Source organism: Pogona vitticeps, chromosome 2 (assembly GCF_051106095.1).
Source record: "Pogona vitticeps strain Pit_001003342236 chromosome 2, PviZW2.1, whole genome shotgun sequence".
Taxonomy (NCBI): domain Eukaryota; kingdom Metazoa; phylum Chordata; class Lepidosauria; order Squamata; family Agamidae; genus Pogona; species Pogona vitticeps.
In genome coordinates this window covers 28,800,475-28,817,440 of record NC_135784.1, presented here as the reverse complement: position 1 = coordinate 28,817,440, position 16,966 = coordinate 28,800,475, and the positions used below count along the sequence as shown (strand labels likewise).

Here is a 16,966-nt window from a genome sequence, read left to right as displayed (position 1 = left end):
CCTATGTGTTTTATATTATTGCACAACATGTGATGCCTAAGGTGGCACAGTGGTTAAACTGCAGTACTGCAGCCAAAACTCTGCTCAGGACCTGGATTCAATCCCAGGTAGCCAGTTTGAGGTTCACTCAGCCTTCCAGTGTCGTTAAATTGAGTCCTCTGCTTGCTGGGGGGGGGAGTGGGCATAATTAAATTGTAAACCACCCAGAGAGTACTTTAAGAGCTATGGGGCAGTATTTAAGCAGCATGCTTTAAGGTGGAATAGCCCATTCCACTGCCAGCAAGTGAAGCTATAGAGCACAAAAGGAGGATACCTGAGTGGAAAATACAAAGATTCTGTAGCTTTAAGAGTAGTACGGAAGAGCAAATATTTGCAGCTGCAGCTTGAACTCTTAAAACAACAGAAGCCCTGAATATCAAGATGGCAAGGCATCAACCTAGCATAGTATTAGAATTGCACTGCATCAATTAGGGATTAAAAAAGAAGAAAACAAAAATAAAGGAGGGGATTTCTCTGTCCTCCCTTTTAATGTCACAATCCACTTAATATGTCACAGTGTTGACTCCTCAGTTAATGTCACCCACTGCTCCATTTGGGTGCAGGCTAACCTTCCGCATAGGCTACACAACGAGCTAATTAAGATCAAGCTGAATCATACAAAAAAGAGTACACGTCCTACCACTGTGCCAGAAAGGAGCGGGACAGCTCTTAAAGAGGTAGGATGGATCTATTCAAATAGAAACACATATGGAAACTATAATTTAGCTCAAACTGAACCATGCCAAAAGTGATCTAAACAGTAATTTATGTACTTGTCTGGACAAGTCCTTAGTCAAGTTATTTTAACACCAGAGGCAGAATATCCCACACGTCTCTTTGCTTCTCTTTGCCAGTGAAATACAACAAGCTAATGGAGTCCCTGCTGCCCTTCCATGCTATTCCAGATCAGCTGCCCGACTCTGCCTCTGGTAGGACCAACCATTCCTAAAATTTAAAGTCAGTTCTGGTGAAATACTGTAGGCCAACTGGCACCAACCCACACCCCACCCACTGCTGCCATTACTGCCACCACGTCCGCCACTACCACAACAGACCTGTTGTGTAAAAAATGCTAGTCATGCAATGCCCTTAGATCTTTGCTGTACACTGAAAAGCCAGTTTATGCCAAGGGGCAGCTTGTCACACATGAATTTGCTGCTCCTCTGTTACACTTCTTGTAAAGGTTCCTGCTTAAGCTCTGAGGTCTTGCTGGCTGCAACCTACTCTTCCTGGTGCAGCACCTCCTGGAATATTGTGCCCCATTCGCATCACTCTAAATCAAGAACCCGGCCATGGAGACAAATCTCCTGCCCCCCCTCATGCCCAGATGCATGCATGTCCCTCCCACTCAAGCACGGCCCCTCCCACTGCCCGTCCCACGACCCCTTCCATTCACGCACAGCCCCTCCCATGTATGCACAGCCCCTCCCATGGCCCCTCCCCCACACACGGCCCCTCCCACACACGTATACAGTAGATGCACAAATGACCCCTCCCATGCACACAGCAATGGCCCCTCCCACACACACAGATGCTCCCCTGCCCCACCTCCTGCATGCTAAACCAGTTCATGGAGGCAAACTGGTTGGGGACCACCGCCCTAACATAAGGCTTCTGGGCATGCTGGATAAAAAAAAGTTTTAAAATCAATTTAAATAACAATTTAACTCACAATTTAAATTATTATTTACATTTTAAAAAACTGATTTTTCAAAATTTTAATCAATAAATCAAATTCACCCTGATTCTGGGCAACCTAAACTATCAGGGTGTTGAAGAATTATTTTTCTGAAGAATAGCTCAGCCCTTTCAGTTTAGGTAAGGGTGGGGAACTTATGAATCTTTAGAACTTGATGAATCCCTGCTTCCAATCATCCACAACATTGGCCAGGCTGGCTGAGGATGATGGGAACTGGAGTCTAGCAACATATGAAGGAACCACAGGATTCCCAGCCCTTTTTTGGGTGGGTGGGGGAAATGACCTGGAGAGATATAAAAGAGGTTTATAAAATTAAGCATGGTGCATAGGAAGTGAATAGAGAATCCCGCCCCCCCCACTTCTCCTGCAACATTAGGTCATTTGATGACAATGACTGACAGCAGATTCCAGACAGACAAAAGAAAGTACTTCCTCTTTGGTGCTTAACTGACTGATCTAATCGTTCTGAATTTGCTTGATCACCCTATAAAGCTATCTGAGCTTGGTGGGGTGTTCATGGGGTCCTCACACTGATCAGGCATTCACACTGCTGGAGCTCATGATAGTGACCACGGTCTTGAGCTAAAGGCCTATCAAAGACTATAAGTCCTGGAATGATTTAAGGGGGCGGGGAGCCTGTCAAGCCCATTGTAACAAAAGCAACAAAGGCCAGTGTCCTGTTGCTTAAATACTGAGCAGAAAGAAAATCATTTAAGAGATTGCTCAGATGGGCATTTGTCCCACTTTAAGGTGCACTACGAGTCAGATTGGTTCTCTCTCTTTCCCAATGATCACATGACATATCTCTACAATGAGCCAATTTGTCTCCAGAACACCCCAACCTGCACCTTTTTGAGCCCTTTTCAAGGGCTTTTACTTTCTTGGTGGAGGTTACTGCACTCCAATTTAGTCCATTCCCAGCATGTGCAATCAATGGGAACAGACTGAAATTGAGCCTTGCAGAGGTCAAAGCTATTGTGAAGTGGCTTAATAAATGAGCCATTTGAGGATAATGTGCTCCTCTGTGGAGAAAAACAGAAAGCAAATTAATTTTTCGTTTGCCTCTTCTAGACTATCGCTGATGCACTGAATCACTAAGATTATTTTTTTTTTAAAAAAATTCCCCCCTTGTGTGTTGTGCTGATCAGAACTCCAACTATGGCCAGTTTATTGATTGGCACTACAAACAAGAGGAAGAAAATATATTTTAAAATTTAATCCAAGTGATTCAGTGCACCAGTGACAGTCCAACACGATTTTTAAAAAAACTTCTTCTGCTCCTCTGCATAGGAAGTGTTCAGTGGACAGTGGAAGGAGCTGGGGGGTCGCTTGGTGTTGATATACTATTTGGACATGAGGTTCACTCCTTCTCCCAACCTCAAGCAACTATATTTAGACCACACCAGCTCGGCCCAAGAGGATCCAGTGTAGACATGCCCTACTTTTTCCCACCTCCCTGCAAGCTGCTCATTAAGTACCACTTGTGTGATCTCCCTCACAACCAGTACAAGAAGAGACATGTGTGTGTGTGTGTGTGTGTGTGTGTGTGTGTGTGTGTGTGTGTGTGTGTGTGTGTGTGTGTGTGGAGCTTATGTGAGCTCCATGTTTGTTCAACAGGATCCACAGAGTCTTGCTGTGCTTTTAAAAACCAGCATGTATATTAATATGTTTTATGTTGTTTAAGCATTTGCAGGCTGCAACCACTGTTTAAGTGTCCTGCAGTCAACAAAAGCTTATACCAAACAAAACTTTAAGAAGCCATAAACCTTCTGTTATTTTTATTTGATCTGAGAGCTATCCAGAGCCTCCATTATCAGATGCAGTATGCCTCCCATTACCAGCCATTTAAGCAAAAGCGTGAGAGAGGGTGTCGTTGCCTCCCGGAAATATATGGCTGCCCATTTCAGGAAGTATGTTTAGTTTGATCCAGATCCAATCAGGCACCTCTTATTTTAGTGTTACAGTTTCCAGGAAGCATTGCAGGGGCTTCCTTTCCCGCCTGTTAACAATAAGAAGTAAGACCCAAGGAAGTCATACTGCCTGAGAGGTAAACCCTGCTCCATGTGAGCAAAATGTAATGTCCATAGGTATCCATTTGTTGGCTGAAAAACCACAGAATCCTCCTTGGGGAATTACTGGCCCCAAAGTTGAAAATGCTCAGCCCTAGGTATCTTCTTCAAGCTCCAGGCATCACTGATTTGTCATCAGATATGTGGAGAGTTCTGGTACCTACCCTTGTCTTTCCACTGAACTGCAATACTGTATGTGAGGTTCTTTGGGTTGAAAGCCAAGGCCATAAATAAAATAAGCTTAAGTCTGTTGTATAGACATAGCCTTAAACGGAGCAGCAGCTCTGAAGAACAGTTAATTCCTGAGGTGATGGATGAAAAATTAATTAACAAAATATATTTATATTTCTTGAGGCTTGAAAAAGGCTGTGACTAAGAACACGAATGTCCTCTCTTTCAAATGAATATTTATTACCGGTATTTCTATTTGGAACCAAGGATATCCCCTCATCTTTTGAACACCTTACCCCCGGAGATCTGACTGGCCCCCTCACTGGGAATTTTTAAAAACAAGTTGAAGACTTGGTTCTTCCGCCTGGTGTTCCCCCCTCCCATTACATAGCTTCTTTATCCCATCTTGGATCCTGTTTTCTTTATTGGTTTTTCTGCTCTTATCGTCAAAGTTATTTGAATGCTGTTTTTATCTTGATATTTTGTCAGCCACCCAGAGTAGAGATTCCCGATTCTAGATGGGCGGGGTAAAAATGGAATAAATAAATAAATAAATCCAGCTGGAGAGGGAAATTAAGACACCCCATATGTTTTCAGGAATCATTCTTAGGCCAGGCCTGCCCCCAAACATTCTGCTGCTGAAGGCAAAATTCAAAATGGCACTGCCCTCCCATTCCACATAAAAAAGAGGCCCACTCAGGCATCCATTAATCATGTGGACTTCACATGTGAGGGGAGGAGATTCCAACACATGGTAATGCCAGTAGGGTTTCTGAGATATGTGAGATATTTAAGGAAAGGTTTTACAAGGGCAACCCCTCAGTGAGCTTCTGTGGCTGAGCAGGGATTTGAACCTGGGTCTCTTGAGTCCTAGTCCAATACATTGTCCACTACAATAGCTGACTCTCAGCTTTTTTTTGGTTTTGTTACTTTCTTTATGCAAAAGTGACTGTCTGAAGGGGAGACCCTACAGTAACCATGGAAGCTGTACATGTTAATTAGAATGTTTACATGTTCTGGCTTGCACGCAAGTCGAAACATCGGAAGAGCACAGGGTTCCTGTACCTTTAAACCGCCGCTTAAATAATGATAATTGCTGATTTTGACAGTGACCATTTCCCAAGTTTTATTTATTTATTTATTTATTTATTTATTTATTTATTTATTTATTTATTTATTTATTTATTTATTTATTTATTGATTGATTGATTGATTGACTGACTGACTGACTGACTGACTGACTTATTTATTTATGTGATTTATATCCCGCCCATCTGGTCTGGTCTAAGTAGAGAATATTCAAAAATGGTTTACTATTCGGTTCTCCTGGGGGGCACCTCTTGGACTGTGTGGTTTGCCCATGGCTTTTCTCTGGGGAGGCACACTGGGGAATTTAACTCCCAATTCTTGGCTCAGTGCTTCTCCAACATGGCTATCCAGCCAGCAATTTGTTGCTTAAAAGAGGCCAATTCAACAGGTACAGCTTTTAGTTCAAGCCTGACATGCTGAAATTTCCCCCCTCTTTACACGTTACCCCCTACATCTTCTTTACCTCCTACATGTAAAGCCTACTTCATCACAGATGGATCTCCCCCTGGGCAGGTGCTTCAAGAAGAAGAAGGGATATGGGGGGGGGGAATGCATGCAACCCATCTTAAAACGACAACACAACTAAGCTGCTTGGGCTGGTAAATGAATGGGAACAGCAGGATAGGATCCTCCATGTCACTTAACAAAGGGCATGGCTGTCCTTCAAGGGAGAGAATCATGGTCGATAGGAGGAACAGCCCAGGTATTAGATTCCAGAAAAATCTCCCATTAGAAGCAGGCACTTCGTTCTGCCTCATGGCTTGGGCAGCCCTACCCAGAACCATCCCCCATCTCACCATGTCATATTCCAGAGCGTTAGAAATGGTGTGCCTGCGTGGCTCCTTCGGGAGACGTAGGCTCCGGCGTCGCCCAGCTTGGCACAGGGAACTGTTGATGCTACGGGAACGTGTGATGCTTTTCCCATCCGATTCTCCTGGAGAAAGGAGCAGAAAGGAATAAAGACAGTTAGATCATTATTTCCGTTCCTTATAGTCTAGTACAAACTATGTTTGCATCATTTTGTTAAAAATAAAAAAGACATCTACATAACACCTGCAATTGTGACTGATCTTACCAAGGCAAGGTGACCAGAGGACACCATCTCTTTCATAGTTGCGTGAAGGAGGAAGTTTCAGCAGGCGTAGTTTGCCTTCTAAGTAACTTTTAAAGCATTTTTAATTGACTGATTTGATTTATATACCACCGCCCCATTAGTGAATACATACAACTCCGGGTGGTATACAGGATAAAACACATACCAAAAACAACAACAACAACAACAACAACAACACAGAGACACACTCAGTTCCACCCCTGTATATTAACGCAATCAATAGAGATATATACCAACTAGAACACAGTAAAAAAAGAACAAAAATGTTACATTCTGGGATACGTTCTTAAAGGCTGCTTTGTCTAGTTCTGTCTTAACTAATTTCCAAAATAACAGGAGGAAGGGAGCCTGGTGCAGCTCAGTTGGAGGCTTGATCCACAAAACGGGGGCCACCACCAATACAAGAGTTTTTTTTTAATTGTCAGTAGGATCAGGCTCAGAGCTAACAATGGGGAAAATTCTTACTTTGTGCTAGGCTGCTGGTAAAAGCAGAGGAGTAGGAACTGTATATTTTGACACCATATAGAACATTCTTTTTCATGGAATTCCCTCCACTTCATCCTGTCTCATTTTCACTGCTTTAATTTAAAAAAAAAAACTAATTACAAAGATTCATTGATTAACTGAGCCAGAAGCTGGCTCTGGTCCAGTGGGATTGATTGCACTTACCGACTCCCCAGAGACAGAAATAATGAGAGGCAAAGCATACATCCTAAAAGTCAATGAAGCTGGTTGGATAGCTCGATGGTTAGGTATCTGGCTGTAAAACTAAGGACTGGGAATTGGATTCCCCCACGGGGTTTCTTGAGAGAAAAGCCAGCCTGTGTAGCCTTGGGCAAACTGCACAGTCCCAGGATGCTCCCAAGTAGGGAATGAATACCGCCTACCTAGAATAGCTTGGAAAGGCTCACCCTCAATTAGAATCAAGCTGGCAGCATGCAATGAACGAAAGAGCCCTCAATTCCACACCCTCCCTTCATCTCTCTTTTATCACTCCTGCTCATGTTGTTCTTCTCGCTGTTGACACAGAGCAGAGAAGGCCATGTGGATCTCCTGCACCATGCCTTGTTGTGACAACAGTATCTCGTCCCGTAGCAGTGAGAAGAACCACACCTGAGGAAATCCCTTGTTTACCTTTGTACTCAGTCACCCAGGGCAGGCTGGGACTTCAGGTAAATTTCCGTTCTGTCATGACATTCACTCATTGATTTTGGCCCCTCTGATCTGCCTCACAGGGATGGTGAGAAAGAGAGCTGAGTGAAAGCTAGGTTAGAAAAATAACAGATAATGAAGTAAAATAAATCTCTGCCACTCCCTACTCTGTATTGCTCCACTACAGTCCCCATCACCCCTCATCCTTGGCCATCTATCTCAAGTTGATGAAGGTTAAGATGGGGGGGGGGAGGCACGAGTACCACATCCTGCAACAGAAATTTGTAAAATGCAGGAGACCTCGATCTTTTGTTTTAAGTTTTATTTCTTCTTAGTTTTTATAGTATTTTCACAGCTGTCACCATCATAGGTTTTGTAGGAATTGCTTGTATTTTTGATGGTTGTGGGGTGAGAGGGATTTATTTACATTATTGTAAACTGCTCAGAATAGAGGCTTGCCGCTAGTATATAAATGCAAGCAATTAATTAATTAATTAAGGAGCCTTGTGGTGCAGTGGTTACACTGGCTGCTAGATGCGTCAGCTGTGGACCAGGTAGCCACCTCAAGGTTCACTCAGTCTTCCATCCTTCTGAGGTTGGTAAACTGAGTAATCAACTTGCTGGGGTGTGTGTGTGCAATGTATCCTGCAGAATTAAATGTTCAACTGCCCAGAGAACACTTTAAGCATTACGGGGCCGTATATAAGCAGCACTTTGCTTTTTAAAGCAAACAGACAAATAGCATGTATCTGTGATGAAGAAAAATGGCTCAGAGGCTTCTCCTCTTCCTCATTTCCTAGTACAGTAGTACCTCGACTTAAGAACTTAATCCGTATTAGGACTGCGTTCTTAAGTCGAAATGTTCTTAAGTCGAAGCACCATTTCCCATAGGAATGCACTGAAAACCAATTAATCCGTTCTGACTGTTTTTGGTTCTTAGGTCGATGGGCGGTTTGTAACTCGAATCATTAGTTTCCATAGGAACTAATGCAAAGCCAGTTAATCTATATCTACCACTAGGGGGCGAATTTTTTCTTCTTCTTTTGTCCTAAGGTGAACTTAGGTCAAAAAAGGGGGCAGGAAAGGCTTTTTTTTCTTTTTTCTTTTTCCTGTTCTTAAATTCGAAGCTCCGTTCTCAAGTCGAAGCAACGTTTTGCAAACAGAGCCGTTCTTAACTCAAATCATTCTTGTGTAGGGACATTCTGCGGAGACAGACCTCCTGCCCTGCCCCCCCACACTCACCCCTGCACAGCTGATTCATGCATGCACACGCACTCCAGCGTGCCCGTGCAAGTGCCGTGCCGCCGTTTGCACATGTGCACAAGTGCAAGCGCCATGCTGCCATTTGCGCATGCACATGAGTGTGCAGCACCCGCACAAGTGCCTTGCTGCTGGTTGCACATGTGTATGAGGGCACACGCCTGCACAAGCACCGTGCTGCTGTTTTTGCATGTACATGAGTGCATGCTTGTTTGTGTGTGAGAGAGTGTGTGCTTGTTCGTGCATGCGCATGAGCATGGAGGGGTGCTCCACCTTCCCCAGCTGGTTGGCGGGGTGAAGAAGATTGGGGACTCCTGCTTTATATGACTACCTTTCAGGTATCTGAAAAGTGCTATCATAATCTCCTCTCAGTCTTCTTTTCTCAAGGCTAAACATGGCCAACTCTTTCAATCTTTCTGCATAGGACTTGGTTCCCAGTCCCCTCATCATCCTTGCTGCCCTCCTCTGAACTTTCTCCATTTTTTGGCATCTTTCTTAAAGTATGGTGTCCAGAACGGGACCCAGTATGAGACCTAACCAATGCTGAATATCATCTAATCAAGCAACTTCTATAAGTGTTAGGGCTGTTCATCTATTCATATCCTTGAGGCTGGGTGTTGCTGTTATTTTCTGGAATGCAGACTTGTAAAGCACCCCTTACTCCACAATAGCTTTTCCATTCTGCAGTTCCAACTAGAGAAAGCATGCAAACTGCACCAGGAAAAGGGGGGAAAGTGGACAGCCAAGCCTCCAAGTTGGTCAGTTATGTGGGGAGCAAGGGCACAAGGAGGAGGGAATGGCAGAGGACGATGCTGAACAACTCAGGGAACACTGCCCAGATCTCAGCTGATGTACAAGGACTACCGTCCATGCAGTGTATGGTGCCAGTTGACAGTCGGTGGCTGAATGGCAGCTGCCCAGACAATGAAGTAGCTCTGGGCCAACTCAGCAGATGGAGGGATGTCTGTGGCTCCATACCAGATATTGTGAGTTGCCAAAGTCTCCCCATCCCAAACACACACACACACACACACACACACACACAGAGAGAGAGAGAGAGCGCAGCTGAGATATCAACTGTCAATCTGTGCATCATTCTCAATCTAGATTTGCTGTTAACTAATCTATTGCGAGAGTCTGGAAAAATTACTTTTTGTGTGACTACAAAATCAAAGGTGGCCACAGAGAGCTATGAGAACAGAAGAAACTCCAAACTCTCCACAGGCTGGTAACAGGTTTATTTAGACAAACTATGGTACAAATCAGAAGAAATCTGCAAGCTTTCGAGTCCTCTATCTGGCCAGATGGTTGAAATAATTTTTTAAAAAGAATGAAAAGGGGGTAGGAAGAAAGATGCATTTGGCTAATGTTTTAAGACACCATGTCTGCAGTTGAATTCAGTCCCAATATGGAAAATGCAGATTTGCCCCTTTTTAGAAAAAAAAAAAAAAACTACCCAACCTAACAAAGAGTTCTAGAGAACTCCAAAGGTTGCACATTTTTGTGAAAATGTTTACGCCTATCTGTGGAGGGGGTGTAGGATTACACCTCCCAGAATCTTTCCACCAGCAGGACCATAGAACTACTTTTCTGAGCTCTCCCTTTCACTTACTTGTCTCCAATAAAGCCCATAAAATTAGATTTTCAGCCTTTGCTGACTTTCTGCTTGCATTTATCTCATCCTGTCCTGCCTTTGGAAACTTCTCATCAGAAACAAAGTAATACGTGGAGAGGTATTTCCCATCCTTCCATTCCTTAAGCCTGTACAAACAAGAAGTGATGTCTGTTGAGCTACATGCAAACCACACTTTAATAGGAAAAAATCTAACCACACCTGATGGGCCATTGGACAACCAGAACGACAGTCTGTTACCTTGAGAACTAGTGGAAGGGGGTCAGTGAACCAAGAGACTGTTGGAATCATCCCCCATCATCCACAGCTGACACATCTAACAGCCAGAGATTAGGGGAGGCCCAGTGAGGTATAAAGGGATACAAGGTTCCCCCCATCTGAGGCTAAAAGTTTCTCCTAACCTATTCTCCACGAACAAGTTCTGTATAAAGACAGCAACCTCTCTCTTTTTATGACCAAAAGTAACTGCCAGGAAATTTCTAAGAAATGCGGCTTGGATTTTTTTGCAATCTGGACAGTAAAACAATGCTATATCGAGTCTGGAAAAGTATATATTGAGTGCAAGGGAACCTACAAGGTTGCCTTATGCTTGACCAGATGATCAGACAGCTGAAAAGCAGGTGTCTGATGGCACACACACACACAAAAATCTCTTTAACAGGAGCGATCTCCCTTAAAACAACTCTCCCATCTGTCAGAGAATCACTCCAGCCCAGCCCCCATAAGATAGGAGCCCTACAGCTAGATCATAAAGGTCCAGCTTGGGCACCTATAGGAATTGCGCCACACTGCATTTTCCCATGTGTCATGTGATTGCAGTGGACGACTTCACAAAGCAGTCCAAACTGTGATCTATTTCCCCATGTGATCACTTTCTATTTTAACATCCAGACTCTTCCTCTGTACAGTATTCTAATTGTCTTTCCCATTTCTGCTATTCATCAGCAATACCAACAGGGCCTGAACCTTCCACTTGTCCACATCCTCATTATAGATGGGGCCGGATCAGGCTAAATAGTGTCACTATCTAGTTTTCCATCTAATTTTTTTTAAGTGATGCAGCATAAATGTGCTGTGCTAATCTATGTTTTTAAAAATTCACTTCCTCTGCCCCCTCCACAGAGCTGAGGAAACATTGAGTTTGTCAGCATCCTTTTCTTAAGCCACATCAGGATACTGGCAATTGACAGGAAGCTTTGCTTTTGGTTTGTTTCTGATTATCACAAGAAAAAAGTAGAACCCCTTGACGAGGGCCAGAAAAGTGAGGTAAAATTGTGGAGGCTGATTTACTCCAGCAAGTGCATCCCCTGATTGCTGTCTTTAGGCGTGAACATTTGACTAAGCAGCAGGCTAATCAGCCTCTTTGTTGGGGTTCTTCCGGATGAGGCCTTTATCTTGCAATTACCTTGCCTCCTTTACTTTAAGGGGTCAGGGGGAATGTCTTCTTGGCATGACACCCCTTCTATATTTTTCCACCTTGCCTTCCATCCCTTTTTTCCTACTGTCAAAATTTTATTAAGAGAGGGAGGATGAAATAGTTGTACAGTGTCTTTTGATGGGTAGGCAATAGGGACTTTCTGGCCAGAACCACCCTAGAAAATGGAGGGAAGATCATCAAAATGGAGGGCCAGGGCCCTTGTTCCTCCTTCCCTAGTTCTGGGGAAGAGGAAAGGTCAGCTGGCGGAACTTGAACAACAAAAGGAGGGCACATTACACTAGGGGGCGGAATAAATAAATAAATAAATAAATAAATAAATAAATAAATAAATAAATAAATAAATAAATTCCTTTTGCTCTTGAAGTATGAGAGTTGTGTTCTCCATTTCATGCAGAGAAACTATGTGGACGGATGAAAGCGTTCCAAGAAACAGGGAGAAACAGGAGGCCTCTGGCTTCTTTACCTGAACTGCTGAGAGAGAGGAGGTGGGGATTATAGGTGTGACTATTAAAATGCTCAGCTCTTTAGGTAAGGGGTGAACACAGAGGTGAGCCAACTAACCACAGGAAAATTAATCCAAATATATCCAGCCTGCTGTGTCAACAGAACCGCAAAACTGATGGAAACCTAAAGAAACACACCCACCCAACAGTGGGATATAGAGAGCTTAAATGAAAAACCTGACACGCACAGGCCCGTCTGGTTGAAACCTAGAGATTCACTTTGTCCCCAATATTATGAATTAAGGAGGACATATTTTGGTCCCCCCGCTTCCTGGTTAATTCTTACTCTGCAGCACATGCTTTATGCAATGAATGGGGGAAATAGGGAAGAGGCAAATCCAAGGAAGAAACAGGCAAATCATTGTTGCTGGCTACTGTATGTCTTGTCCCAATCAGCCGTTTTCAAGACAGGCTCAAACTCAGCCTATCTGAAACCTGGAGTAGAAATACACTTCACATGCTAACATGCAGAACTTGGAAGTAACCAGTGAATTAAGTCGTTATTCATAATAAGCCATTACCAGGAGTGGATGGATAACAAAGAATGAACAAAAATACGTACATCTAAAAGTAATGTAACAAATAGCAATGTAACAAAGGTACTTGGTGTAATGAGTAATACATTTCAGTTACTTTCTACTATTACTTTTAAAGTGGTTTGAAAGGCATGTTGATTAAAAAAAAAAACTTTCCAAAGTCTTATGCCAGTTTCTTTTCAATCCTCAAAAATGGGGGAAACCATGTATATTGCCATGAGTTCACTGGAGAAAAGGGATGGAGAGGTGGGGGTGGGAGCCAAACGTTTATTTGTGCAATTTTTAATCCCCCTTCCCCCCTTCTCTCTCTGTCCCGCGGATGGCCCATTAACAAAAGCTCCTTACTCTCTCTCTCTCTCTCTCTCTGTGTGTGTGTTTGCAGGATGGGGGTAGGGGCTTGGATCAGAGCAGCTGGGTAAGAGGATTGGTCGTCTCTATGGCAGGGGAGACAGGATCAGAAGCGCTAAACCTTTGGCCGTATGGTGCCCCGACTGAGCTGCCTGGAGGCCTGCTAGGGGCATGGAGGGAGGGTTTCCACACAGCGGTGGAAAAAGAAAGGTCCCCATGGGATCCAGATGCCTTGTGGCTATTCTTCCCCCCTTCATGCTTTCCCTTCTGATTTCACCTTCACCTCTAAACACAAGAGATACCTCCCTTCTTCCCCAAGCACATCTTTCTCTTATCATGTCATAGGCCAGAAAGCATCAGTGCTTTCAGGTGAGGAGTAAAGAGGCATCAATTTCTGGTGCTTTTTCTAAACAAATCCTGTGATCTGATTGATTTTTAACTGGTTTAAGTGGTATTTTTAATGGTGTTTGGGGCTTAATGGGGGTGGCCACACTCAAAACAGGACACGGCTCTTCTGCCTTGAATACCTGACTAGCAAAGGAGATTCGAGCCGGTGCAGCTTGTCAAGCAAGATACACCTGCTGAAATATCCTCTTCTGCACCTCTTTTAAAAGTACGGGACCCCTGTCTTCTCATAAAAGTGGCCACCCTATGGCTTCAATCATTAATGGTGATTAGCTTGGTATATTTGAGGACCTGTTTAATTGTTAAGCTTTTGTATTTGTGATGGCTCTGTATTTTTGTTGTTCTTCTTGAATTAGATCTGGTGGCAATCATTTGCCTCAAGAGGTAGGTTTTTAATAATTTACGTCAATGCATAAAAGTTACTTGAGTACCTTTATCCCCCAGCACACTCGTGTTGATGCTCCATCTATGGCATGCAATATCTACAAAGAAATTATCCACATCCTCAACATTTCTATCATAGGTACTGAGGAACAAAGCTGATAATCATGTTTTCTTCTCACTTCCAAGTTTTAAAATTTTAGACTCAGCCCATTCCATTTCCACATTAAGTCGTGAGACCGTTTTTCAAAGTGGCCAGAAAAAAAAACCCGGATGTATTTGTATTTCTTGTTATGCCTTAATATAAGCATTGTTGTTGTCACATGCCACCAAGTCACTTCTGGCTTATGGTGACCCTCTCTCTGTGACTGAGAAAGTCCTGTCCTCAACAGCCATGCTCAGCTCTTGTAAAGTCAAGGCTGTGGCTTCCTCTATTACCATCTCCACACAAGAATTGGAGGTTGTTCATTACTTTGTGTACCTTGGCTCAACAATCTCTGACACCCTCTCTCTAGATGTCGAGCTGGATAAACGCATTGGGAAAGCAGCCACCATGTTCTCAAGACTCACAAAGAGAGTATGGCTCAATAAGAAGCTGACGACACATACCAAGATCCAGGTCTATAGAGCCTGTGTCCTGAGCACACTCCTGTATTGCAGTGAGTCCTGGACCCTTCGTGCACGGCAGGAGAGGAGGCTGAACACGTTCCATATGTGTTGCCTCTGACGCATTTTTGGTATCACTTGGCTGGACAAAGTTCCAAATTGAGTAGTTCTACAGCGAGCTGGAATTTTTAGCATATTTACATTACTGAAACAGTGACATCTATGTTGGCTTGGGCATGTCTTATAACTTTTTTGAACTGTTACCTGCTTATAACTTTTTTGAACTGTTACCGTCTGGCAGAAGATATAGAACAATTAAGACTCGGACCACACGTTTTCTAAATAGTTTTTATCCTAGAGCTATAATTCCAATTAATAATGAGCTTAAAGACCACCAGTAGTGAATAATTAGTTGGACTGTGTTACTTGGTCTGAGGTGTAGATGTTTGTATTTTTAGTGGGGGACTTCTAGTGGGTGGGGAGTGTTTGGGGAATGTTATGTGTGTGCATGTGTCTGGTCTCTGGGTGTCTGTGAATTTCGTTGTATGGGTATACTGTGTATATACTTACAATGACAATAAATTATATGATGATGATGATGATGATGATGATGATGATGATGATGATGATGATGATGATGATGATGATGATGATGATGATGATGATGTCGTCGTGAGAATGGCTGATGGTCGGATTCCAAAAGATCTCCTGTATGGAGAATTAGTGCAGGGAAATCGCCCCAGAGGGAGACCACAGCTTTGATACAAGGACATCTGCAAGCGGGATCTGAAGGCCTTAGGAATGGATCTCAACAGATGGGAAACCCTGACATCTGAACGTTCAGCCTGGAGGCAGGCAATTTCCCCAATTTGAAGAGACCCTTGTCCAGCAGGCCGAGGCAAAGAGGCAGTTACAAAAGCAGCAAAATCAGGGAACTGGACAGGGGACAGGTTGTATTTGTCTTCAATGTCGAAGGGATTGTCACTCTCGAATTGGCCTTCTCAGCCACACTAGACGCTGTTCCAAGTCCTCCATACAGAGCACGATACCATAGTTTTTTGAAACTGAAGGATGCCATCGAGTCGAGGCTTCCTTTAGGGCAGTGCTTCCCAACTTTGGGTCCTCAGATTTTCTTGGAATAGAGATGGGAATGAATCCCTGGTTCAGTGGTTCATGCTGGTTTGTTTAGCGACCAAACAGGTATTTGGCCCTTTGCAGCCCCTCTACCTCCAGCAGTTGCCCCTCAGAGGCAGCACCCCAGCTTCCCGGCCCCCACATCCTCTGTGCACTATCTCTGAGTGGGGCACCCTGGAGGAGGTGGAGCTGCAAAGGCGTCGAACACCTGCTTGGCCACTGAACAAGCCAGCGCGAACCACCGATTCAGAGATTCGTGTCCATCTTTATCTTGGAGTTCAACTCCCAGAAATCCTGGCCAGCACTGCTAGGGGTGAAGGTTTCTGGGAGTTTTAGTCCAAAAACATCTGGGGAGCTCATCTCGTATATACGTATTTGGTCATTCTCTTTCTCTGCTGCTCTCAGAAGACTTTCCCAGCATTTTTGTATTTTCCATTGAACCTTGCCTTCTTCTTATGATATGCCCAAAATATGACAGCCTTTACTGAACATCATTTTGCTTAATTAACACATTTTAGTTTTCCTTGCTATAGTGATGCTCTATACTGTTGTTGTTGTTGTTTCTGTTAACCTACACATTTTTATATTTATGTGTTTGTTTCATTCATGTATCAATATCTCCTAGTGAGTTCCCCTGTGGCATACCTGGCTCTCCCCCTCCCCTTGTTCACACTTTATCTAGACAACAAGCCTGTGAAGTAGGTCAGGCTGACAGAAAGAATGATTGGCCTAAGGCCACCCAATGAGTTTCATGGTCCAGTAGGGGGTTAGAAACGGAATATCGCAAATCCCAGTCCTTCACACTAATCTCTATCTCAGCAGCTCTCTGTATATTTGTTTATCTATCTGTTAGTAAAATACTGAAAATACTGAAAAGTGTAAATATAGAAAAACAATCGTGTTCCAGTTCACATACTGGAGTGCACATCTAGTAAGTTCTAATCAAAATGCCAATGGTACAAAATCTCTCCCACCCAGCCCCCATCATAGGGAAATGGAGGAAAACTAGGGGCCCAGATCCAGAGGAGAAAGGTACAATGTAGTTTTATAGAGGCAGCAAAACTGCAACGTTTCATAGGAGCAGCTAAACTGACCATTGCTTATTTGAACACATTCTCACAGCAGGAATATGCTCTCCCTGTAGAAGGCTAACACATCAGGACATTTAGGTTTATTCCAGCTTTTCAGGGTACTTTTTTATATTGGGGAGTTTTAGATGAGGAATCATTCAAACACAGCTCAAGTAAATAAATTGATATGCACAGTACAAAAGAAAAAGAAGTATGGAAAATGCATAAGGGTATACTGGCTGCCACATTTACTATGACATTTACTATGTGGAACTCCCTCCCACAAGAGGCCAAGTTGGGCCTGTCTTTGTTGTCCTTC

At 43.5% G+C, this 16,966-nt stretch overlaps 1 protein-coding gene across 1 annotated transcript in view; it reads right to left on the bottom strand.

Moving 5' to 3' along the window:
- Window positions 1-16,966, bottom strand: part of SAPCD1 (suppressor APC domain containing 1) — a 40,968-nt gene that overhangs the window by 19,378 nt on the left and 4,624 nt on the right. The window contains exon 2 of the mRNA XM_072989105.2: window positions 5,865-6,001. Within this exon, the coding sequence (XP_072845206.2) occupies window positions 5,865-6,001 (137 nt within the window). The remainder of the gene's footprint in view (window positions 1-5,864; window positions 6,002-16,966) is intronic.